This window comes from Motacilla alba, chromosome 8, assembly GCF_015832195.1.
Source record: "Motacilla alba alba isolate MOTALB_02 chromosome 8, Motacilla_alba_V1.0_pri, whole genome shotgun sequence".
Classification (NCBI taxonomy): Eukaryota; Metazoa; Chordata; class Aves; order Passeriformes; family Motacillidae; genus Motacilla; species Motacilla alba.
The window spans coordinates 23,121,486-23,147,078 of record NC_052023.1 but is presented as its reverse complement, the minus strand read 5'-3'; the positions used below and the strand labels follow the sequence as shown (position 1 = coordinate 23,147,078).

At 41.6% G+C, this 25,593-nt stretch overlaps 2 protein-coding genes across 2 annotated transcripts in view; one reads left to right on the top strand and one right to left on the bottom strand.

Moving 5' to 3' along the window:
• The window catches only part of CDC73 (cell division cycle 73), a 103,437-nt gene that overhangs the window by 49,664 nt on the left and 28,180 nt on the right, over positions 1–25,593 (top strand). The gene's annotated exons all lie outside the window — the stretch shown is intronic.
• Positions 715–24,639, bottom strand: LOC119703622 (beta-1,3-galactosyltransferase 2). The gene is made up of 2 exons (XM_038143689.1): positions 12,388–24,639; positions 715–7,527 (listed from the first exon to the last, which is right to left on the bottom strand). Exon 2 carries the CDS (start codon positions 7,393–7,395, stop codon positions 6,127–6,129), a length of 1,269 nt encoding a protein of 422 aa, XP_037999617.1. The 5' UTR covers positions 7,396–7,527; positions 12,388–24,639; the 3' UTR covers positions 715–6,126.

The following is a 25,593-nucleotide window of genomic DNA, read 5'->3' as shown; positions in this document are numbered from 1 at the left end:
TTTTTGTGTTGAAAAGATTTCTCTCTTACATCTTTGCAAGCATGACTTTTTCTCTGAAATCTGAATTTTTGTCATCTTGGGAAATTTTTAAAGATTTCACACTGTTTTCAGTATCTTAATCTTTTTTAGTTGAATATATTGCAAGACATTATCAAAGCTGGTATCCTTAAAATGTTAGGATGACAAACATGTTTCACACACTTCACTTTTTAATGAGGTAAAGAAAAAGAGACTTCTCCATTATGCCCACACTGAGCATCTGGGGGATCAGAGTGAGTGGTTCACAGAATATTCCTATTAAACTGTTGAAATGCCACTTATTATTAGCTAAAGCTAAATGGGCTAATAGGAGGTGGAGGCGTTGCTGTGATGCCCTTGTCCTCAGAGCACACTGTGTATTCCTTAGTGCACTTTGGCCTCCTCTGAGGTAGAACAGCTTGCAGCGTTTTGTTATTTAAAAAAGTGTGTAGTGGTTACAAACTGATAGAGATTGTACAAAAACGCCAGTTTTTTCCTCCTCCTCTTTTCTTGAGCAAATGACATCTTGAAGGTCAGCAACAATTCACTCCACCCTTCAGAAAGTGGGTTTTTTCCTCCAGCCTTCCCAGGCTAATGAAAGCCCTTTGAGAAAAATCCCATCAAAGATTTTAGCAGCCTTGACTTCTCCACCCCGCACACTGCTCAACTTAAGCATTCACATGGAAACCTTTGAGAGTATATAAAGCTTTAAGCCATGAGTACTCCCTGAACTGGGGGGACTTTTTTTTTTTTTTTTTGAGTGGTAATTCAAGGTTACTGTCTTGGTCAGAACATTTTGACCAGAAGGACAGTCTTGAGAAAAGTGAAGGGAATGGTTGGTACCCTGTGGTTATAGAGCAGCTAGCTCATGAACCAAAATGCATCATTACTATCATTCAGTTAGTGTTATCAGGAAAACTGTCAGATTTTAATGCTTAAGAGAGCTCTTGTAACTGTTGCCATGGCAATATCAGAAAAGCAACGTGGTAATGTTCATCCATATCCCATATTCAGTTAAATTCCTTTGCAGTCTTTTAACTGTGAAAGGAAGGTACCATATTGTACCAGGCTCAGTTTCTTTTGAGCTGGAACAAATGAAGGCTGAATTTAACTCTTTGTGTGAAGATGAAATACAAATCCTAGGCACAAGTGATCCCATTTGCTTTGCTTGTGTACTATGTGTAAAGTACTCTCTGTGGAGTTACTGATCTGCTGTTCATGCCATGGTGTCATGACTTGGAATTTGGTTTGGGCTTTAAAAAACATATGCACTGCAGTCAGAAATGAAAAATTTTGTTAGAAGAATGGATTTATCTCATATGTAAATTTTCCCTAAGTGCAGAAGTGTGAACACTTATGACTAGAATTCCAGATCCTGCTTTCTCATTTGGCCTCACTTTTGTGACGCTTTTCCCTGCCACTGAGCCTGCCCTGCGTTTCCAACCTGTGTGGTGTTGATCAGCTGTGCATTTTTAGTTTCACTCTCCTGTTTTCTGACGTTCAAGCTCCTTTTTTTCACTGGCTTGCTGCAAGAAGTTGTTTTCCAGAGCCCTCCCCCAGCCTCCTGCCCTGGAAAGCCTTTGCCTTCGCTCTTGGTACAAAGCAGAGCCCACGTCCTGTCCTTGCTGACCTACATTTGCACAGTGCAGCATTTCAGAGCTGGTCATGCAGCTTCCCTGCCTCCCTCCTTCCCCGGGGCTGCCCATGGAGTGCTGGGGAAGGCAGGCAGGGCTGGATGGGCTGGAGAAGGGATCTGCAGGAAGAACAGCCAGTGCCACGGCCAGTACATGTGCTCAGCAAGGGGGGTGATACTGTGCCCCGAGTCACATCCTGCTTTGGAAGGACAATCTGAAATGAAAAGGACAATAATGCTCTTCATTGAGAGGTGCAGTTCTCACAGTGTAACTGAGTGATCGTCCAATATTTGCTTATTTGTGCTACAGGACAGCAAAAGAGGGATTGAGAAATAGCATCTAAAATTGGGAAAATATGGCAACAAGTGATGCTTTTGCCAATGAGTTACAAGCCCGTTCTTTCCAAGAGCACAAATGGAAGAAGCAGTAGCTCCTATATTAGCATCTTCCCTCTCCCTTTCATTTCCTCCTAGGAACTTTCCATGCATTGCAATGAGCATTCGTTCAAGGGAAAAGGTTTTCTTGCCCTGTGGGATTATGTAGGTATGTTAGATTGATGTATGATTAGGGACTGTGTTAACATATCAGGAAAATAAGTGGGAAGAGGGAGGCAGTCTAAAGTAATGGCCTTTGGATGCTTCCCTCCCCTCCAGTGCCTGATTTAGCCTGGGCTTGGAGACTGTTAATGCATGTCTTAACATGTTGATATATTCTGAAAATATTTTGTAAATGAGGACTGACACGTTTAATATTACTGCACTGCAAAGAAAAGCAGATTCTAAATTGCTGTTCTAGTAAGGTTAACCTGAAAAGCAGTCTGTCTCATCTCTTCTAGATCACTGCCATCCCATAATTTAAGTTTATAAATTTAAGTGAAGATCTTAGTGGGCACTGAATTTTCTCTCAGAACAACCACTGATGCTTGGGAGTACCTTGACATGTAATTTTTAAAATTTAGAATGACTGCAGACTTTACCCATGAAAGATCTCTCAGTGACTGAGGATGGGATCAGTCCTACTACACCAAAAGCTGTAGTTGCACGTTTTTGCATTCTTAATTCTATTGGTGTGGGATGTGCAAATGTCTTGTACCACTGATTTAACTGGAGACGTGAAAGGAACAGTTCTGTTCAATAACAACTTTTTTTTTTGTGGGACTTCATTGTGGTCCTATAGTATCCATGTGTAAATCTTTATTAAGCTGAAAGTTAAATAAATATGGGAAAATTTTCCAATTTCTGGTTCTTATTACCAGGCCAGCTTTTCTAAGATTTTTCTTTGCCATAATAATGGTGCTGATGATGTCAGGATTTTTTTCTCCCATCATAACTTTTGAGCCATTATGACTTTTTATATTTTTTCAACCTGAAGCAGACATACAGAGAAGTAAAAACATTTAAAGCAACTATTATACAAACTCTTGTACTTCTGTATTCAATGAATAGTTATATCCTTTTTTTTTTTGCTGCATCGCAGACATGTTAGAGTTTTTAGCTACAAGTTGGTATGCTATTGCTCATGAAAAATGCTTTTTTTTCTTGCTGTATGGGGAAAGGAAGTGAGAGAACTTGTCCAAGCTTTTAATGATATAATTAATTATTGCACTATTTTTAACATGAACTGTTTTTATAGTCTAGTAGAGTGAGCAAATAGCTTAAACACAAGCTAGAAAACAGCAAAACATTCAGAGAAAAGAATGTAGAGCGTTCATTCTGTAATTGCATATTTCATCATACAAAATGATTCCCTTTTGTTTCTGAAAGCTTTGCAACAAACTGTGCAAGAAAACAGTACTTGGATGCAAATGCTTTTAGTAGCCTTTGACCATCTTGATAAGGATTCAAGTATGTTTATAGAGTAGTTTCAACTTACACCCAAACATCAATACAAATTTAAAAAATCATGTTGGACCCTTAAAAGGGCATTAAGAATGGCTTTTTATTTAGCATTCTGCAGCTTCTCACTAGTCTTGTAAGTAGCAGGAGGTTTGGTATGCTGAACTCATGGGCATTGTGCCGTGGTTCTGCCAAGCTCGGGCAGATCAACATCGAGTAGGAGCTCCAAAGCCCAGCACCCAAGAGGTGGTTTGGCTGCCAAACTTGATGATTCCAGTGCCAAACTATTTAAGGTTTAGTATTAACCTCTTGGACTACACCCAGGAGCCAGAAGAGCATTTAGGATTAGCCGGAGTTGGTAAAATGGAGTACATCACAGTGGAGCTGGGAAGCGCCAAGGGCTGGGAGCAGCGCTGGAGTCCTCTCCAGGAGGCTGGATTGTGTCCTTGGCCAGCACTGCCTGGGGAGGGGCCACTTATGGCATTGGACATGTTCCACAGCTCAGGCCCCTGCAGGAGCCGGCCTCCCGCACTCCCTCTGGGAGTCCAGAGCTAGCGCTGCAGTGCAGAGCCTGCCTCCAGTGACCTTCAGCCAGGTGCCTTCAGCTGGATGTCAGCTGGGAGCCAGCAGCACACCGAGCGGGGAGAACTGCACTGGGGGCTAAAGCACGCTCCCAAAACATCTGTCCAGGGCAGCTCTCTCACATGAATGCCAACAGGAATCATGTAAACTGAGTGTATGAACTTTCAATTTAGTCAGAGAAATCTCTGCAGAAGAGAGTTATTACTTTTACAGGTATTTGCTTTCCCCAAAACTAGACATTTATATGATTTGAGGTGTGCTGGAAATGCAGAAATGTACAATTGGCACACCCTAAGTACAGCAGAGGAAAAATTTAGTAGAAGATCACAAAAAAAAAGGTGTTGAGCAAATTCCCATCTCCACCTTCCAGGGGACCTGCTGAAATTGCTTCAGAGGTGCACCCAGTGCCTTGCAGTCTGCTCACATGTGAGAGCTGCTGCAGACAGACAGCCCAAGAGCTGCTGAGAATGGTCAGTAATATGATTTGTCTTCTCATTACAAAGGAGAAAACCCTGCTGTGATCTCTGTACTGTGCATGAAAACCAGGCTTCAAGGACTAGGGAAACCTAGTAATGCTGAAGTTAGAAATTTCTTTCTCCCTGAGCAGCTTTCCCAGAAAAAGTAAAATCTTAAGACCATAAATATAATCAATTTTATTAAATAATAAAAGTACATCAAAGTTTTGTATTTTCTCCAATTAATAAGTCCCAGTCAAACAGAAAACTAATTGCAGTTTGATCATTTGCTGATGATCAGAGGTGGGTATTGCTTACCCTGGCACTGTGACAAGCAGTAATAACCTGAATTTGATACAACTCTGCTGTAACAGTTGGAAAATAAGCTTTAAAAGTTCTGTTTGTTAGAAAACTGCAAACCTGTAAATAGATTTAACCCACTTCTCACAATTTATTTTCAGTGGTACGTGTTGTGACTTTAAATTGCTTAGGCTTTGTTCCTGCCCATCTTGCTGGCTGGAACTCTCAATCTTATTGTGACCTAGTTTTCTCCACCTATAAACTCAGGTGTGGGGCTTCGTTTTCTCCAGCAGATGTGCTTTCACTTGGCTGACCCTTGCATTTTGTCAGACAGGAAAGAGCAAAACAACACGTTTGATTAATTTTCTCCCGCTTTGCAAAAAATGAAATTTTGTCGAGAACGGTGCAAGACTGGAACTTGTGTTTTACATTTCTCGTCAGCCTTTGAGTTACCTTGAAGTTATGTAGGGAAATTAATAGCAGATCCAATGAATTTGCATGAAGGTTCCAAGTGGAATGAATGTTACTTGGCATCAGATCTTAGGAGCTTGCCCTGTGACTTCTAGAGAATGAAGTAACTTTCAGTCAGCTCTTTGTGGACTGAAAGTTGCATCCAGAACACCACTTGCATTTCTGAAGGCAATGTACAAAGCAACTTTGCAACTTTGATTTCATTTATCTCTCCTTCCAAACCAAATAAGCAAACGTGTGAAAACTGGACCTACTTCAGGGAGTACATTCTTAGTGCTTTAGATTTTATTGGTAGTGTCTTACTAAATTGTGACATTGGTAAATGTGTGGTACATTAAAGGAGTGTATAATAATTGTCATGTGGCATTTGAAGGTAAAACTGAGCTGCCCTTCGTGCAATTCCTTAGTTTTTAATTTTTGATTTTATAGCTGTTCTGGAAAGAAATTACTTAATAATAAGGAATTACATGGAAGAGAACTATAGCTGTGAATGCACTCCTTAAATTAAAAATTGTAGTGTGGAAAATATGCTCAATTATATTGTACTGGCACATGATTCAGCAATTGTACCACCCAAGTGTGCATGCTTATTATTGCATGTTAACACAGAAATCCTTATATACCATCTTGTCATTTGTTTTTTCTTAATCTCGAATTCGCTGGGAAAACCTTTTGGTTATCATTTCATCATATTCACGAGCTAAAATTTTTTTTTTTTAACTTAAAAAAATAATTTCCCTCCTGCAGTGTGTGCTGGGCTCAGAGCTGGGGCTGCCCCGTGCTCCCTGTCCATGCGTGGAGCGCTGTTTATTTACACGTGCCGCGGGGCCCTCAGTGCAGCCTGCGGTGGCGGTACCTGCCGGCCTTGTCTTTGGCCGCGTTGGCGCAGGCGTTGTGCTTGTTCTGCTGTAAGTGGTTCCAGTATTTGATCAGCTCGCTAGGTTGGAACTGATGGGAGGTAATTAGGTGGCTGTATTTACAGCTGGAGTAAGAAACTCGCCAGTGATTGAAGACAAACTCGTTGGGTGGGGGCATGGGGTCAATCCGCAGCTTGGCGAGACAGATCCCCACGTACACGTCCTCTAAATGTAAACGTCTGATGCTTAAGGAGACCTTAAAGATTTTTTCTGCTAAGTCTCCAGAAAAAACATAACCAGTTCCAGAGCAGAATACAGGGTAACGTTCACTTGGATACAAATCGGGTGGCATATACCACTTGCTATCCTTGTTCCTATTGGGTGCATAACCTCTCATTAAATAACCTGTAAAATACCTGTGCCTCGGAGGAAGTTCTGGTTTCAGAAGCTTGTGTATTAAATACTCAGTATTGACAAACATATCGCTATCAGTTTTCATAACATATGGAACATGTGGACAGTAGGTTGCAACCCAGTTCATTCCCATCAGAGTTTTTATAGTTAAGTTATAGTAGGTGTCGAAGTATTCTTGTTGAATGATGTCGTGGTACTGTCTGCTTTCCTCAAGGATGGTTCTCTGGAGGTATCCATCTACCTTGGTGCTTAAGCCCAACAAAAAAATCCGCACAATTTGGATGCCAGGTGTCAGGCTCTCGTTGCCCCAGGTCTGTCGAATTGCTTGTCTGGCCTCCACCTGGCCTGGCTCTGCAGCTATGAGCAGTATTAGAAAAGGGGTCTTTTCCTGGCACTTGCCGGGCTCGTTGATGACGTATTTGAAATGATAGGAAGTTGGATGCCCAGTGCCTTTCTCGTTGTAAATACTTCCATTGGCACTGAGGGTGTTTTCCAAACCGGTTACTCCCTGTGGGGACAGATCCGTGTTGTTAGGGTTGGTGACTGTCTGAGGCCTGAGTGTCTGAGGCACAGCATCTCTCCACACGTTCCTTAGAGAGCTGTGGTTGGTCTCACTTTTTGTAGATCTAAATCCTCGTATGGTGTAAGACATGGGGCTTTCTCTGAATCCAGCCTTGCCTGGCAGCCAGTCGTGATGGTGAAAGAACAGAAACATGGCAAAAAGAAACACCAGAGAGACCAGGCCAATGAGATGGGTGCGAAACAGAGACCTTTTGGTATTCCAGGTCATCTTTGCCAAGCAGCAGTGTCGTCTTCTCCACTGAAGCATGTTGTAAGGATCCAGTGATGGGATATGAGACAATGCTCAAGGAAAAGGCTTTTCCAATTGGTTTAGAATCCACTGCTATTCTTTGGTATTCATTTTCCTTTGAGTAGAGCAATTGTCTGCAAATGGCTCACTCTGCAAAGAATGAAAAAAAATCAGAAATCTTTCATTTTACACACTTGTAATATAAACGGTTACAAATAGAAACTAGATATAAACATAAAATTGAGTTAAATTTACTGGTTCAAAGAACAGCCCATGTCAATGGAAATAAGATTTGACTTAGGCTAAAAGCCAACCTTGCTTTATGATTTAACTTGATTTGTTAGCTTTTAAAAATGCTTTTTTGCCTGGTAAAAGTTTTGACAAACATCTTTGATACCAAAGATAAAGAGGAAAAAAAATGTATCATGTTAGCAGGAAAAAGTGTGAAGTAGATGTAAATAGCTTCATGTCCATGGCTGTGAAATCCTTGTAGAGTGTTTGAGAAGGACTGAATGAGAAAGCCTTGCTGGCAGATGGAAGGTTTAATGGCATTAATTAAAATTGATTTGACATGCAGAGGCTAGGATGGCTCACAGTTTTAAAGCCCTTTTTGCAGACGGCCGTGCCTGGTGGTGGGACAGACGGCGCGGGGTTGGCGATGGCAGAGCTGTGTTAGTCACAGGACAGTGCCTGGCGCGTCTCCACCGGCCCCCACTGTGCAAGGAAGGTCACTGAGAAGATGCACCTGTCAAAATTAATTTTCAGGGTCCAGTAACCTCACTGCCCAGCCCTCAGATGCTAGTGCAGGATAGCATTCCTGGTCACTTCTCAGACACCTTTCACCTTCTGCTCTGCATTGGAGGGAAACATTGAATGGAGCACTGGGCTGTGGTGCCAGCCTCAGAGGCAGCTGAATTAAAATTAAGCTCTTGATTCTCAGTAGACAGAGATCTTGGGTAGTGATCATGTTAACTGGAAATAAAATTGCTCAGGACTGCGTTTCTGGCCAGCTATCTGATGATCATGATACTGGGTTGGGTTTTTTTCCCTCTATAAAAGTATATGTAAGTACGGCACACAGCAGTTGGAAATTTCAAGTATTCTGACCAGCAGCTGTAGCTGTAGGAAAAAGTGCCAAAGTAGTCTGTGCTTCATTTTCTCTTAAATTTTTGTTCATATTCAGCAGCAGAGTCAATATGGCAGCTTCATGATGCTGCATATTAAAAGCTGATCACATCATCTCGTAAATGAACTTTCACTGTACAATAGCAATTCGTTTGTGATTTTCAATTTGCTCTAATTTATTCCTGGGCCCTAGGGTCTTGTATAGGAAAAAAGGATGACAGTTGAACAAGAGTCCATAGAAAATGCTGTTCCTAATAGAAAAATGCGGTTTATTAATTGCTTCGCTATCTTCTTAAACCAATATTTGGATTAATTTGTGCATTTAAGAATCAAGTGATACGTTACATGGGCAATTACAGGGTTTAACGCTGGAAGGGAGTAATTTAAGATGAGATGTCAATCGAATAATAGGATATTAAGTTGTATATGTGCGATGCAACATTCAGTCTGCCCTGTTCACGAAAGGGAATATTTGTACTTCGGAAGGGCGGAGAGAGGGGTACAGCTGATGTTTATTTTACTTACTGCCGGCATCTTTACCATCACCCTCCGCAGCGAGCGGCAGCCGCCTCACGGCCCGCTACCGCCCCGCGACCCCCGCCAGGGGGCGACGCTGCGCGCCCAGTGTGACGCCAAGGGGCGCGCGCGCCGCGATCCTGCGGGAACACCCGAGCCCGGCCCGGGAACACCCGAGCCCGGCCCGGGAACACCCGAGCCCGGCCCGGGAACACCCGAGCCCGGCCCGGGAACACCCGAGCCCGGCCCGGGAACACCCGAGCCCGGCCCGGGAACACCCGAGCCCGGCCCGGGAACACCCGAGCCCGGCCCGGGAACACCCGAGCCCGGCCCGGGAACACCCGAGCGGCCCAGGGAGCCCCGGCTGCTTCCGTGCGTTCGGTTTTAAAGCTTGCTGAAAGTGTCCCTGATTTTCTTATTTAGCTATTCGCCACTTGCCGGAGACTCGGCTGTCTCTGTAAAAATCATAAAGCCTTGTGTCTAAACTAGTTCAGGAATTAACCTGACACTGCATGCTGTGCTGCTTGAAGTCGAATGTAAAAGAAGATAAGCCCCAGATGTGGAGACTCGTGTTTGTGTGACCATTTGCACCTGCTTTTCCCTGCTGGCAAAACAGAAGCTTCCCCTCAAAACTCCTAATGGTTAGTTTGTCTGCAGTGTGCAGTGAGTTGTAAATGAACGCTCAGCTATTCGGGAATATCTCTGTATAAGCAAACAGAAATGTCGCTTCAAAGGATAGCCTAGATCTCAGGGCAGTTCATTGTTTGGTTGGAGGGCAGCAGTGGGAATGTTTGATTAATTGTTGTTCCATCGCATGCATTCACAGTTCAGGAAGAAAACCAAACCCAGAATTTCATGAATGTGGAGCAGCAGCTAGAACTCAGATGAATTTTGTCACACCAAATTCTTCCACTTAAAAAACTACAGTCATTAGATGGAAATACTTCAGCAAAAAGTGCACTGCACTACTAATCTTTGTTTAATCTGAGGCAGTGCTTGGATGAGCACCTACTTGGATAAGGCAACAGGCAAAGTGAGAATCTTGAGTTACGTAAATATTTGTGTGAACTGACGGGGGTTTGCAGGTGCTGTGTTTGCCTGATGCACTGATGTCCCAGCACAGGCACTTGCCATGGCCGAAGCCTTTCTTAATTAGGCTGCATGCTTACATAATGCATATGAAAATAACTTTTACAGAACTGGAATTAGAAGACATTTTAAGAGAGTTGCATTTCCTTGATATTTTTTATGTAGTTGCTTGATTTTTCGAGGTAGGAGTGTCTTAGAAAATCTGTCTGTGTTTGCCCTTTAAAAAGGCATTTCATGAATAGGGGAAGCACCCACATCTGTATTTCAGCTTCATAGAGCTGTTGACTGAAAAAAACCCAAATAACGTGGGCTCATTTTCTTTGCAGTTGTGTGTAAAACATTCCAAAATACATAGTGGGGTGTTAAGCATTGAAAATACAGCAACAACAGTGGCACCTTTGAAAAAAAATACTACATGCTAGGGTGCATTGTTTAAAAAGAATGTATAAAACTGTCAATAGATATTAAACCCACCATCTAGTTGTAGAATAAAAATATTATTTTCTCTCATTTAATTAGGGTTAGAGCATTACTTTTTTTGCCCAAATACTTAAAATTCCATTTCAGAGAATGGTTATGAATAGGGACCAACTATTGACAGTAGATAAGAGAACCTAAGTACAGCAGAGGGTCTCTAGAACACTCACCTTGTCCCCGAGGAGGGTGTTGTTGCATGTAACTGCATTTTGCAGATATTATTTGTGATAATGCTGCTTCATTTTTGGCACCTGGCAGTGCAGTCACTGATGCATTATCAAATGCCAAATACATAAACCGTGAATGCCTCTTGAATTTTTATTTGTGGTCTGTGCTCTGCTGGTGTTTTGGTTCCTGGTACTTGCAGTTCTGCTCTATAATTACAGCTTTGAAAATTGAAGCATTCCACTTCCTATTCACATGTCTTGGATTTTCATATTTTAATTAGCTGTGTGGGCAAACTCTTAAATTAGAGGGAAGAGTTCAAAAGGCAGCCAGAGTCTGTATTCTGATGAACAGCAGTTGCATATTGGGCCTCATTTAATGTGCCTGACTTCCCTTACGAGCTCCATTAATCTTCTGCACAAAACAGTATTTGGGATAAGGTTTGATGTGCAGGTTTTTAAATGTCTGATACCAATGTCTTACATTAGCCAGGTGCGCTTCTCCTGGAGTGCTGCCCGAAGGTACATTTTTTGGTTGTTGTTTTAGAAGTTCTCTCAAGTGACTTTATATTCTAAATATCTTAAAACTGATTTGAAACCGGTGTCTGATGTATGCTGCATCCCTTAGTTTGTGAACTCCTTCCAGCTGCAGTTGTTCTATTTCATGTTGGCATTGCCTTGGGCAAAGAAAGCACATTTATATTGACATTTAATGATTTATTATAGCTTATTGGAAGATTCTGCAGATAAGCACTTTCTTTTTGTGGTGTATTGAATTGCTATAGATTTAGGTCTTAAATTTGTATCGCAGATATTCACCTTTTCTTTTGTCCCTAGTGACAAAGTATTTAAATTTCAACAAAAAAATTAGGAATGGATGGCAATTAGATGGAATGTCATTTTACAATCCAAGTTAAACAGTCAGTGTTTTCATATTAAACAGAAATTGCAGTGATGGCAGGAGATAAGTTACGTGCTTACCATTTTGAGTGTGTAGTGTTTGAAGGTTTCCTTTTGGGATGTCAGGGAGCCTGACGTTACTTGTAAATCGTGGTGCCTGATTGCACTGCTGATGGTTTAAATCGTGCCCAGTCTTTTGCATGCTCCCAATTTCTGCTTGGCTGGTAGTGCCCTTGTGACATTTTGCTTGTGTTTGGGGCAGAAAAGCAAGTGTAAAAAGGGCTGAGGGCACTTTTAAGATGATGTCTTTTGACTGTGTGGTCTGTTTTGATGGTTCGGTGCTCTCGGTATGCCACATTATGGCTATTTTACCGTGCTTTAAGATTACTTCAGATAAGGATTAATTCTGACCTAGTTTGAGAGGATTTCTAACTGGTTTTTCTGTATTGGAGGGGTTTGAGTTTTTAATTTCTCAGTTAAAAGCAATCATTACGGGAACTCCATTATCCCCTTAATCCTTCCTCTCCAGCCACACCAGCCTTGGCAGACTGTGAGCACCGCATTTAGTCAGTGTAAGGGAGTGACATTGTGCAGGGGGAGAGCAAAACCTGCTAGAATTCTTCCCCGCTCTGAGACGCTGTTATCTCGGGGCTCTGCGAATTAGGAGCGATCATTATCTGCAATGGTTGCAAAGGTAACAGACAAGCGAATGAACATCACACACGAGGGTTTGACATACCTTCCTCGGTCAGGCCATTTATGGTGCAGGATTATACCCACAGAAAATAGTTTGGGCGCGCCATCGCTTCAGCAAAATAAGATGCTCCGGACCATGCGCACATCCCCCGGCAGCCGTGCTTGCTGCGACCGCCGCGCTCGGGCTCGCTGTGTCCATCTGCCCCCGCGGCCGCGTTACCTTCCCCGCTGGCCGCTGCCGTCCCTGCCTCGCCGCTTTTTGTTCATGCTGCAGACAAAGGACAGCGGTGCCGGCTGCTGCGCTCGCAGCCGCTGCGCTGGGGCTCTCACGGCCGGTGCCTCGCAGCTCGGACAATGCAGGGCTGTGCTCTGCTCTCCTCGGGATCCATATTTCTGCTGGAAATGTTAGCGGGGAGTGCTAGCGCCTAAGTGCCTCGGTTGGCTTCGGTAATAGGATCTCCCTCCGCTCCTTCCTTCATTGTTGCTAGGCGGTAATAGAAACGGCTTGGAGTTGTTTTAACCCAGAATTGTGGTGGATAAAATCCATTCCGGAGTTCTTCAGCTGCTGCACGGGCAGGCAGCAGTTTAAATGTGGGCTTTGACAGATGCTGTCTTCTGACAGAGCAGAATTTAACGTCACTGCTTGGCTGAATCCCACGTGATTGTTTGCATTCATTTTGACTAAATCCAAAGGCAGACAGGAAGCTTTACAGGCTCTCGCTCTTATTTGATAAATGATACATACTCGGTTCATGCACCGTGATAGGTGAATAGTATAAAAATTGTATGATCATTAAGTGAAAATTTGAGGGTTTTTACAGATCGTTTTCACTTTTCCTTGACGCTGCAACTTACATTCTCTAGGAGATTTTTAATGCTAGATGTTTTAGTCCCATATTCCAAAAGCTGTTCTGCAGTGCAAGGGAATTATAAGCATTTAAATGCTGAAGCTTGATTTAACCCATTTGTCTCTCTTGGAGTACAAATGGTCTGTGCCTTCATGCCAGAGACAAGACAGAAGTGCCTTTCTTTGCTCGTGTTTCCTTTACACATGCTTACTCTTTAAAAGCTGCTTTTTGTTATCTGAGGTTATTCAATTGGGCTGATCAACACTGATTTATAAGCACATGCTGTTGAGCTGCCTCTCTGCTGTTAATAGCTTTCTGCTATGGTCTGGCATTGCAAAGTCAGGGGCACTTCATTTCTATTATTGATGAACCTAAAATGTCTTTTGTCTGTTACAGACATACCTATGTCATAAAAATTGGCTTTTGGGTCTTAAGAAACTTGTGTTCCTTTAATTTCTCTCTTTTCAATGACTGACCCTTCTGTGCTGAAGCATCTTATTATATTTACTATATAAGTAAAATACCATATTACCTGAGAAAATAGAGACCTAGCAGCGTACTTACCCAGGTATTTATTAGTCACTGCGTTTGCCCACTCTTGTTTTGAAAAGCTAATGACTGGCTCTTCAGACCTTTTTTTTGACAAGGATTAAAGAAACTGTGACTTATCTGGTGTGTCTGATTCGTAGTGTTGGGGGTGGGCATGTCCCTCACTGGGAAATAAGGCTTCCCCAGGCAGTCAGTATGTTTTATTATTCTAGATGCATAATATGATAATTTACTAGAAACATAATCAGATTTAGATCCTCCTAACTAAATCATCTGTGTACACTAACTTTCTCTATTAATTTAGTCTTGTTTGTAATGCATGGGTTTCCTAACCTAATAACGATTTCCACAAATCCTTTGATCCTATCTGAGGACATTTTAGGATCATGAGCATATTTCCTAAATAGTAATTATAAATATTAAGTGCATATCAGTAAAGACTTTGTATCTCCTCCAGTCTAAACAAATCAGTGTTTAAAAAATGGGGGGAAGGGGTCAGTGTGGGGGTAGAGTGTGAGAAGATGGCCTGTGTCCAGCACCACTTACTGATCTGGGACCTTTATGAATAATTGAGAACCAGTGCATTGAGATGTTCCACATGTGCCCACACGACTCAATTTCCCACCTAGACACACAAAGCTTTCTTATGCCTGCCCTGTATAATATCCAGAATTTGGTGTAGTCTGCTGCTCTCTCACAAACATGTGAGAGCGTGGCCAGGAGTCCTCCCAGTGTGCTGCACTCTGGGCTCTGGGTAGGAAACCAGGTGGGCTATTCATGTGGTCAGTGCATCCAGGCAGAAGGAAGGAATGCTTTTGTCAAAAACAAACACGTAAATCTGCCTCTGAGTTTTGAATTTTCAGACAAGACATGTAACCTAGTATTTGGGAAACAAGTTCAGATCTCAACAGAATGGTTATTAAAATCTGCGCTGTTTCAACTTAATTTATTTGCTACTGCTTAACTGTACCTGGTTCCTAAAGCTTGGGACCTGTTGGAAGGAGGAGAGCTGTTTTTATTTTTCTATAAATGCTCATGAGTAAATATTAAAGGTATGAAAATCCCAAGGGCTGTTTTTCTAAAGAGAATCCTTTTTAAAGTAAATTTAGAGGGGAACAGACATCACCTCTGGCTTTTAATTAAATGGCCGTATCCCTTGTGTGTAGCCTGTAAAGTTCAGGCAGAGCTGTTGTCTGTTGGTATGTGTAAAAATTGTCATCTTGCCTTGTGAACAAATTGAGTATTGAATTCTTAAATATTAATGACCAATTTCTTTCGTTCTTTCTCTATTTTTTTTTTTTCAAATAAAGTATGAGCAGTTCTTGGCTCATCTTACAAAAAAGTAAGAAAAAACTTTCGTACTGCTTTCCATCTGGGAGTGAGTGATTCAGCTTTAGGGTCAAAGTTTTGGGAAGAATTGCCTTTTGTTTTATAGCACTTTGTTCTTTGCTACTTTCCTAGGATACTGTGCATTTGTGGGTATTTCAGGAGGGCAGGTCTTGCTTTGGGCTGGGAATAGGAGCTGCAGGTTTGGGTAATCTTGCTGGGCTGGAGGCTGGAATGAGCTTTATTTCAGCCCAGTCTCAGCACGAAGGGTCAGTTGACTGCTTGTTCTCCATGCAGGGAGTAGTGTGTTCTGTAATGTTACTATGGTTACATCCCAAATTAGAAGCTGCAGTGTTAGTGCTTGAAAGGCTGCCACCTATTAAGGCTCCAAGGAGTAAGTGAAGATGTACAGCCTGGGTGAGGAGCAGCAGAGTGACTGTGACCAGGAACTGGAGTGCTCAGCGAGTCCTGCACACAGCCCAGGAGGGAGAGGAGAGGAGAGGGCTGCTCACAATTCCCTGTGCACCTGACCACTTGGAACTGAGCAAAACGTACCAATGCAAAACAAATTTGTGGTGGTTTGGAATATTCTCTTCAAAAAACTTTAAAAACTATTTATGTGTTGTTTTTAGAGGGTGTCAGCAGAGCTTTGTCTAACTGGTTTTATAATAAACTCCTGGGTTGAGCCATTCAGTAAAGTTCTGTCTTGATAACATTAGCAGAAATTCCTCAGACTGATTTGGATTAATTGCAGTAGTCAGGCATGAACTGCTCGGCAACTTCTGTCTGGTGGCACAAGCCCCCTGAGAGTTGCAATACTTAGGCCATGGGTGACCTATCACTGTTCCCATATGGATTGTGCATTCTGGATACTCCAGGAATACTTCGCAAAGTTCATTTTATCATAGTAAAATGGAGTATTATATCAACTGTAATGTGCTGAAAACCTTTCCAGGGACAGTTCAGAATGATTAATGGCAACATTTTCAAGGTTGATTTCTTGTTTTTAAGCTTATTTTTACCTTCTGGAAATGTGTTAATACAGAGTGTCAAAAATGCTTAGTTTTAATTTTCCATGTTGAGAATTATTATGTATATGGCTAGTGGCCATTCTGCTCTTTTCTTCAAAAATAATACTTCCCCAGGAGGTCTATCTAAAGTGGAGACAGGGTTGGCAAATACTTGGAATTTGCTTGGCTACTTTGAGATCCCAACATGTCTCTTAGCTATGCCAGGCATGTTTGTAAGAGAAGGAAAAATAGCAATCTAGAAATGACCACAAGTGTCAGTATTGCCTGCCTTATTTTGCTTAGTAGATTTTCACCATTGCTTAGCTGGTAGTGAAACCCCGTTTTAACACTTGGTGCATTTTTTATAAATGGTCAAGATTTTGCTCTCTGTTCTAATAACACCCAAGCCATGAACATGGTGATTTCATTAACTACTGAGTGTCATAACTTTGGAACCTGAATGCAACAATATAGATTAATCTATAGAACTAGAAAAAGTCCCCAGTTAATACGAAACATGGATCAGGTTTTATGCAGTTGATTTTTATGTTTTAGTCCATAAGTAATATAAACATATCCCCAACTTCACAAGGTTGTGAGAGGGGACAAAGTCCAAGTGATGTTTTCAAGTCAGAAGGCTGTTTCTTGGAAAACATTTCAGGGACATGTTCTGTAATTTTAAAGCTTGTATTTTTTTATTAAGTGAACTGATGTTCTAGGTGTCCAGCTAGAATTCATTCTGTTCTCTTGTCACAGCCTCCTTAGAGGATCACAGGTATGGAGTGATTCAAAATTCACTCAAAAAACCAAAATACAAAATTTAAAGTTTTGGTGTGCTTTGATTCAGTTCAGGTTTTGTGTATTACACAAATGTATATTGGACTATTTCCAGGTGTGTTTATTTCTTCAATATTGTGTTGTTTGCTTTACCATATATTATCTTTCTTCTGTATTCTGATTTTTCGTATCTTCCCCCAGGCGTTGCATGCAATTATTGCTGATCTCAAGTGCTAAATGCAGATTTTATTCTTCCAGAGGTTGGACAACATAATTTCATTTGTCTTGTGCAGGATTTTTGGTTGCGTGTTCTCCCCTGATGAACTGACAAGCCAGTGCCAGCAGTAATATTTTCTGCCTGTCACAAGTGTTGCTTTTGCATTCTGAGAAGAGCAGGGATTTTAGGAAGCTTTGATTCAGCACAGCAGGGGAGAGGAGGCCAAGCAGCTGAAGTACCAAAATTCACAGGCAGCTTACAGTGGGAAATGGGCTGGTGTGTCCCCCCTTACCTCATGGGTTGTTTCATCCTCCTGCCTGCACTGTATGATCAAGGTACCCCTAACACCCACCCCAGCATGAGAATTAGAAATAAAAACTCCAGTGCTTACAGAAGGGGGGACTCTTGTGGAAGAGCTGGTACTAAATATCCAATTTCAAAGCTTGGAAGATGGAATGAAGGAAGATGGCATCCTGTTGGAGATAATAGGCACTGGCTTTTATGCTGAGGAAGGCAAATGTCTTGTTCCAGTTGCTGCCACCTGTCCAGGCATTTTCTGCCCCTTTTCCATCAGGCTGTCTTCAGGCTCTTGAGGCATCCCACACTTCTCTCCCAATAACTTAGGGAGTCTTGGCTCATCAGGCTGAGCAAATGATGCAGCCATCCTGTCCTGCCTAGCACTCTTCCATGCTGGAGGAGTTACTTAGACTTTGTTTTTCTTTCGTGTGGGACCAATTAAGAGATTAGCAACTCCAACTGTTCATCCTCTCACTGAGTTTTTTTTCCCCATAAATATGGTTTGTACAGGAATATGGAGACATTTTGTTTGCCTCCAAAATTTTTAGTACTGCAATTGGTGAGGCATTTGTTTAGTGAATGTTAAATAATGTGAAATTGAAGAACTGGACTTTCAGAGCTGTCAGAATTTCCTGTGACTTGGGGTTGAGACCTGCACTGACTCTTTCCATCTGTCACATTTCCTCAGTAGCTTTAGTATGTTAATTCCTACAGCTCCATCCTGGAGATAGCCTCATTTACAGCTAATTCTGGGGGACATGAAAGGTTTACAGCAGAAATAACAGAGATTTAGCAAGTGCCTTAAATGCCTGAATCCTTTCCTTCAAACACAGATGCTTAAACTAGGAAAACCAACAAAATCTGTGGAAAAAAAATCCTTTCCCAGTGACTCAAGAGGTCCTATTTGTGTAAAAAATTTCAGCAATATTTGTTCATAGCCAACAGAAAACCTGGATCATAAAATGGAGAATAAATCTCCTTTTAAGAGAAATTCCCTACTGCTCTTTTTTTGACATGTTGGAGAGACTTGAAATTTTGCCAAACACTTTGAACATCACCCAGTCTGACTGAACTGCTTCAGCCTGGCCAGCTGGGGATGTGTCTCAGGTACTCCCCATTTTACTGAATGCTGTTCCATCTTCATGTTTCCCTCGATTTGCTGTAGTTCCCAATCAGTGGAGATTAAGCTGCAGACTTTCCACTTCTAAAATTCACATTAAACTTAAATGATACCATTGCTTGAGTGGCTTCCAAGGAAAAGGAAGCTCTGCTGTGGAAATAATGGATTTTGTCTGAATAACTGTGTTCATAATTCCTTCTGTAATCTGTGTAAGACTCTAGATTAATTTCATGAGCTTGAGGATTTTTTTTCGCATACATTACTAATGTAGAGTCAGTAACCAGCACTCCTAGTCCTCAAATACTTGATTTAGAGGAAATCCTCAGGGTCTGGTTTGTATAATGTAAATTGACAGAGAAAATTGATTGAGAACTAGAGAATTTTATTATTTTCTGCTATCTTAAGCTATATTTCAAACTGAAATTCCAGGTGGTTTAGTTTTTCTAATTTAGTGGCTTCTAGCAGCAGAAGAAATCAGAGACAGCTCCTTGCTTCTTGTCCTCAAGATGCAATATTAAGAATAATCAATGCATTCTGTAGGAAGGTGTGTCTGTAAAAGAAAAATACTGGTTGTTTTTAATATAATAATGCTGAATTCATAAAATTGGGCCTAAAATTCACAATTATATTCTTCTGTTAGGTATATAATCTCGCAATTCATAATCAGCATCTTCAAAGAGTTCTATTGCTGATCTGTCTTGCTAAAGTAAATTCATAGAGAGCATTTGTAATCTGAAAAAACCCACCCTGCTTCTTAAAAACATACCAAAACCTGTCATCCTCTTAAAAAGCCCTCCAAATCTCATGACCTTGGATGATGCATGTTGTAGATTCTTTGAAGTCTTCTCCTTTTGAGGATTTGTGTAATCAAACATTCAGACTTCTACAAATGCTTTTCCTGTAAGTTTTGGTTAATGCATGCTTGTTTTATCAGTGTGTAAGTATTATGGTTTACTTTGCACATCAAAAGATTGAACTGTGGATGAGACCAAATCTGACCCACTTTTTTCTGGTTTTTTTTTTAATTTTAAAGTTTCTTTCCCTCACACCTTTGGATCTCCATGTTAGTCTTTGCCATGGTGTTCTTTATTTTGCCAAATATCAAAAGCCCTTCTATTGTATTTCTAGGTAACAAGCAAAGTAATAAATAGAATAAAAATTCATTCTTTATTTAATAAGGCCTGGATACAGTGCAGAAAGGGAATCCCTTTGTTTGAGAATCTAGGTCACTTCATAAGGAAAAGGTTTCCCTACTGTGAAAAATTTACATTTGCCATTTTCTTTCCTTTTTTCTTTTTCTATTTTTCCTCACAATGTGCCACAATCTGTACTCGTATGCTGTGTTTGCCTAATGACAAGAGGTTGTTTATTCCATGTAATTAAATGTCACTTCTCTGAGGTGCATGGGAGGAAGGGAGTGAGCGAGGAGATATGTCAGTAAAGTGGGAAATGCTGGGTGCAGCAAGATAGCTTAGAGCAGCTCTCTGGAATCCCTGTTCTCCTCTCCCTGGCAGGTTGGTTGGGACCAGGGCCAGAGTAAAATTGGATGTGTGTATGCACAGGATAATGCACACAATCTCCTGAGCCTTGTGGAATGTCCACCATGTGGGAATAGATGCAGCAGCCTGCTCAGAGCAGCCCTGGCTCCCGTGTGGCTGATGACTCCGTGCAGAATTTCTGTTCTCAGAGCAATGCTGAGGCAGCCATGAGGTGCCTGCAGGAGCTGCAGCAGCTTGGGCTGGGTGGCAGTGCTGTGGCCTGGGAAGGAAGTGAGCAGTGGTTCTGAGAAGCTGCCCTGAGCTAAGGAAAGTGTGAAACCTGAGGCATCTCCATCATCTCCAGTGGAAAATGTGCTACCTGGAAATACCTGATCCCAGCCGACTGAGATCTGAGGGTGATAGTAACTTGGGGTTTTTCTTAGAGCAGCTTTCATAGTGGTAGTGCCTTCAGATGTTTCTTCCAACTAAGCACTAGTCGGTGACAGAAGTGTCTGTTGGAGGAGATAGGGATTTCTGCTCTTCCCCCAGAATAGGCACATATTAATTCCCCCAAGAATATGCCAATGCAGAACCTGTGAAATAAGGAAGAAATATGTAGTCTGGCATTAGCTCTTGATTAGTTGTTTTTTTTTTCTTACTTTTTCAAAATGTCTTTTTGGAAGCACAGGAATAAATAGAAAAGTGTGAGGTCTCCGGTCTGTGTACTTATTATCAGCCCGTTGAGCTACATGTAAGATTACTCTGCTGCCCTTGCTCCAAAGGAGATGCTGCTGTTTTGTTTTGGTGTTTTTCTCGTAAAAGTAGAGCACGACCTGACTAAGACAAGGAAGTTATTGGAAGAGTCTCTATGAAATTGAATCTGTTTGTGACTGGTAAAGCCATCCTAAGCACGTACAGAAAGTTCCAGGGTGTCATAACAGAGGAATCTTGTTACACTTTGTGTTGTTTTTTTTTTTTTTTTTCTCATTGAAGTCTTGGCATTGCAAGCCTAACTGTATTCCAAAGCATTGTCTGCTCTTAGTGGTTTACTCATTTTTATTTCCTGCCACTTTAATGTTCAGTTTTCTGAACTGAGGGGATTTTACTTTGCAGCACATTGCTGTAGGAAAAAAAAAAAAGAACTTAGTTATTTTTTTATGACTGACATTAGACTTCTCAAAGGTGAAACAGCTATTTGGAGTAGCAGGACAGATGTGAGGGCTGAAGGAGAGCTGAGGAGGTCTTGCTGCTCATGGCAGATTTCCTTCAGATAAACTGTGAAATCCCCAGGATCATCATGGATGACTGATGGTTGCTAACATGTGAGGAGCAGAAATAATGGTTGTAGTGAACCTCACCTGTGAATGTGCTGACTGGCAGTCTGTCATCTCCAGTGGCTGTTCACAGTGGGAGCTTCTTAAAGGTGACTGTGTGTGTGTGTGTGTGTACAGAGCGAGAGGGCACAGCTGTTTGAAAACTTACAGAACCTGTTTTGTCATGCGTTTTGGAGTCTGCTCATTTGTCAGGGGTTATTTTTTTTTGCAGCAATGGATGAAGCCTGTATAAAAGTTACAGTGTAACAGGAAGATGCTAAAATCTGTTGATTTTGTAGAGCCCTTATCCTCATCTTTGAATAGGCTGGCCCCAAACTACGTGAGATTTCGCCAGTTGACCTTTATTTAGGAGAATGCACTACCAAAAACACAGCTGAGAACAGTCTGTGATAAACCAGTTCTCCTAATGCAATATGCAATGCTAGAAGCTTGGAGATAGTCTATCTAGTATATGGATTGTGTGTAAAATGAAAAAATTAAAGTTGAATGCTGTCATCTTAGTGCTTTGAGAAGGGCTTAATTTAATCTTCTATACTAAAGAAAGAAGAATAATGGGGAATTTAGATATAATGCCAAAGGAAGCTGAAAGTAGAGGCAGAAGGCCAAATGGAAAAATTCCTCTTTTGTGATACAGCCAGAAGCCTTCCTGTATTTTAACTTAATGCATGATTTATTGCCACTACAGTTAGTTTTTGATATGGGCATGTAACATCATCAGCTTTTATATGCTCCAGCAGGGCAGTATGAGTGATGTGTTTCTTCAGGACACCAACACCAGCAGCCATTTGCACAATCTCTTCGGTGTATGGTATTACAGCAACAATACACAGATCCTGCTGAAGCCATGCTGGCACTAAAAACCTTGAAGGCACTTCTTTAAACATCTCCATTTCTCAGGAAGAACAGAAGTAGGAAGCTTTGCTGCTGTGATGCAAATACAGTATATATTATTCAATTGTTTGTCCTCAATATATGAATCTGTGTCGTGTGACTGGGATGCTCTTCTGTCCCAGGTGGCTTTGTTAGGTGATGATTAATATTGTGATTCTGTTGTTTGTTTCCCCTGTGTGGTTGCTTTTTGAGGGAAATCAGCCATGTCCATAGGCTGTATTGCTTTTGGCAAAGAGCCTGGCTTTTAGTGCATGCTGAAATGGAGACAACTGAAACTTTAATGTATGTTGTCTGTTTGTTCTCTGGGTATAAACCAGAAGGCTTTAATTTGTTGTGTTTGGGGGATTATTAGGTTGGGTTTTGTTTTCTTTAATTTTGGAATCTATAGGATAAGTATAAAGGCTTAATTGAAGAAATACAGAATTTTGGGTTCAGGTGGCTGCCTGCCTTTCTGCTGACATGTACAGTAGTGTGATTTTGTGCTCTGTAGTAGTGATACCTGCAAAATACTTTAATGTTTTCATCTGTTTACATCTGTACCCAGGGAGGGAAAATTTAGGCCGTTTGTAGTTACTCAGTTACACTCAGTGGAAATTTCTTCAAGAAGGGGGAATAATAAATGTTTTGGTCTAATTTGAGTGCTTCTTCCTAACTGTAAATGAAAGAATATTTTAATTAGAACAGACTTCTGGAATGAGAGTTCTGCAATGAAAAGTATGTGTTGGAATGGATCTCCCAGGGAAAGCTGGAGGCAGAAAGAACTTCAGGACAGGGTGATAAATGGCACATAACAGCACCAAACCCTCTGCATTTTTATGGGGGGTATTTGATTATGATGCTGCATATGAAACTTGGACATCCTGCAGCCAAAGAGAAGGTAGTCCAGCAGGCAGTTTTTGTCAGAGCTGCTGTGACTGGTGTGAGAGGAATGCTATTACTGCAAATTTTGGAAATGCTGACTTCAGAATATTGTACTGAGAAAAATAGGTTAATGATGTTGACTCTAGGTGAGCGCAGCCATTTGAGGACACTGAAGAGCACAATTTTTTTTTCCAGTAATGTTTTATTGTGCTAAATATCTAAGCTTAGCTGTGGGAAGCTGCAGGTAAGTAACTCCTAAAGTGTAATATTAAGATTGTGGTACTATCCACACGCTGCTTAGGATCTTGGTAGGTTTTGAGTTTGTGTTTGAATCCCAGATTGCTTCTGTGCCCTGTCTTAAAATGTGGGAAAATGACTCCAAGGGTGTGTTTATATTGTTGAAATTGGAACATAAACATTTAAATCCAGTAATAGATATGTGGTGTTGACATCTTTTGTTTTACTTGATGCAAATGTGTAAAGTCATGGGGCAGAAAGAACCATTGCAATCAAATGTCAGCTCTGGTCATAATAGTTCTCAAAATAAGGCTTTTTCATAGGGCACCTTTTAGCAAGCCTACACATAGGAAAGTAAAGTATTATGTTCACAGCAGCTGCTTTCTCTGATTTAGTGTTTTTAGTGAAGTAAAAGTTCATTCACAACATGACCAGTAACTTCCTGTTTGGGGGCAGATTTTCCAGCTACTTGTGATAGAATCTGAGCGTGTCTCAGTTTCTCTGAACACACTATCAGCCTGTTAGCAAGGACTGCTCTGGGGCCTCAGATTGGGAAGGACCTTCAGATGCTCGGGAGGGCAACAAGGCTGGTGAGAGGCTTGGAACACATTCCTGTGAGGAACTACTGAGGGAGCTGGGGGTGTTCAGCCTGGAGAAAAGGAGACTCAGGGGTGACCTTATCACCCTCTACAATCGCCTGAAAGGTGGCTGTGCTCAGGTGGGGTTGATCTCTTTCTCCAGGCAGCAACTGACAGAACCAGAGGACACAGTCTCAAACTGTGCCAAGAGAAATATAGATTGGATATTAGGAAGAAGTTTTTTACAGAAAGGGTGATAAAGTTCTGGAATGGTCTGCCCAGGGAGGTGGTGGAGTCACCATCCCTGGATGTGTTTAAGAAAAGAGTGGACGTGGCACTAAGTGCCAGGGTTTAGTTGAGGTGTTGGGGCTGGGTTGGATTTGATGATCTTGAAGGTCTCTTCCAACCTTGTTCATTCTGTGAGTCTGTGACTGTTCTGGGGCTGCACACGGGGAAAGGAGATGGGGAGCACAGTCTGGGCTGGCAGCATGGGAGAAGTGCCACCCCCAGGTGGAGGTGGGTTTGGTGCAGAAAGCTTTGTTTGAAGCTTTTGTCGCTGTTCCCCTGCATTTTAACCTTGCATTGTGCTTGACAAACATTTCACAGGGGCTGTTCCAATTGAACAAGCTGTAAATGCTTAGCTCAAGTTCAGCACCCCAAAACTCACCTGGGCACCCCAAAACTGGGGAAATGACCAAATTGAAGTGATACCTTTTGCTGCCAGTATGATCAGGGGTGCTTAGCTACAGTGTTGTAGAACAAAAAAAGTCTGTTCACCGTCTGTTCACCCATTGTCCTCTCACACCTGTCCTCCAGAAAATCTCTGCTTGCATCCTGATTTGATTCACTTTCTGTCTTCATGGTAGACAACATATTTTCCCCTTTCAGTCTGTTTGGTTTTTTTTTTTTTGGTTTTTTTTTTTTAATGAATTAAAGTGAATTAAAGCAATAAAATCTGTAGAGCGAGGGCAGGATAGGATCTGGGGGTCTGTGAATTGTGGTGTTCCTTTGGTTAATTTTCCTTTGGTTAATTTTAACTTTTTTTTCCCCATATGACAGCTAAAACTGAACTTGTGAACTGAGACAGCTGGGGCAGGACAAATGTTCAGAGACAGAATTCCGGTTATCTTGTAAGCAGATTAAAATATCCAGTTTTCTCCCTCTTGGGGAATTACAGGGTGTGGATAATTGCAGCATATGCGAGTCCAGAAATCTTAACACTTTTGTGCTGGACTAAAACTCAGAAGTTTTTGCAGAGAATTACCACTCTGTTTCTAACTTGCTTGTCTCATGTTGTACAGATCTCACTTGTGTCTCAGTATCCTGTCAATAGTTTTAGCACCAGCAACCAAGACAGTGAATCTGCTCTGTCTGAACAAGACAGTTTGTTGATCCAGGGGCTTTAAACAATATCGTGCTGGGGTTTCACTACTCTGTTTGCAAATGGCATAGATAATTTCTGTAATACACTTATTTTTTCCTTTTTCACCTATACTTACTGTTCTGTTACTTCACTTTGCTGTAGCCATTGAAGCAGTGGGCATTCCACAAGAATCTCCTGGGGTGTGCTTGTGTAAAAGTCACAAAGTAAAAAATACAAGAGTTGAGAAGAAAATGTGAGGTAGCACAAGTTTCATGACTGGTATTACTCAGCTGACTGCCAAGGTGTGGTTTAGTATTACCAGCAGCTTATTACAGTTACAGCAGATCTCACAATCATCACCTT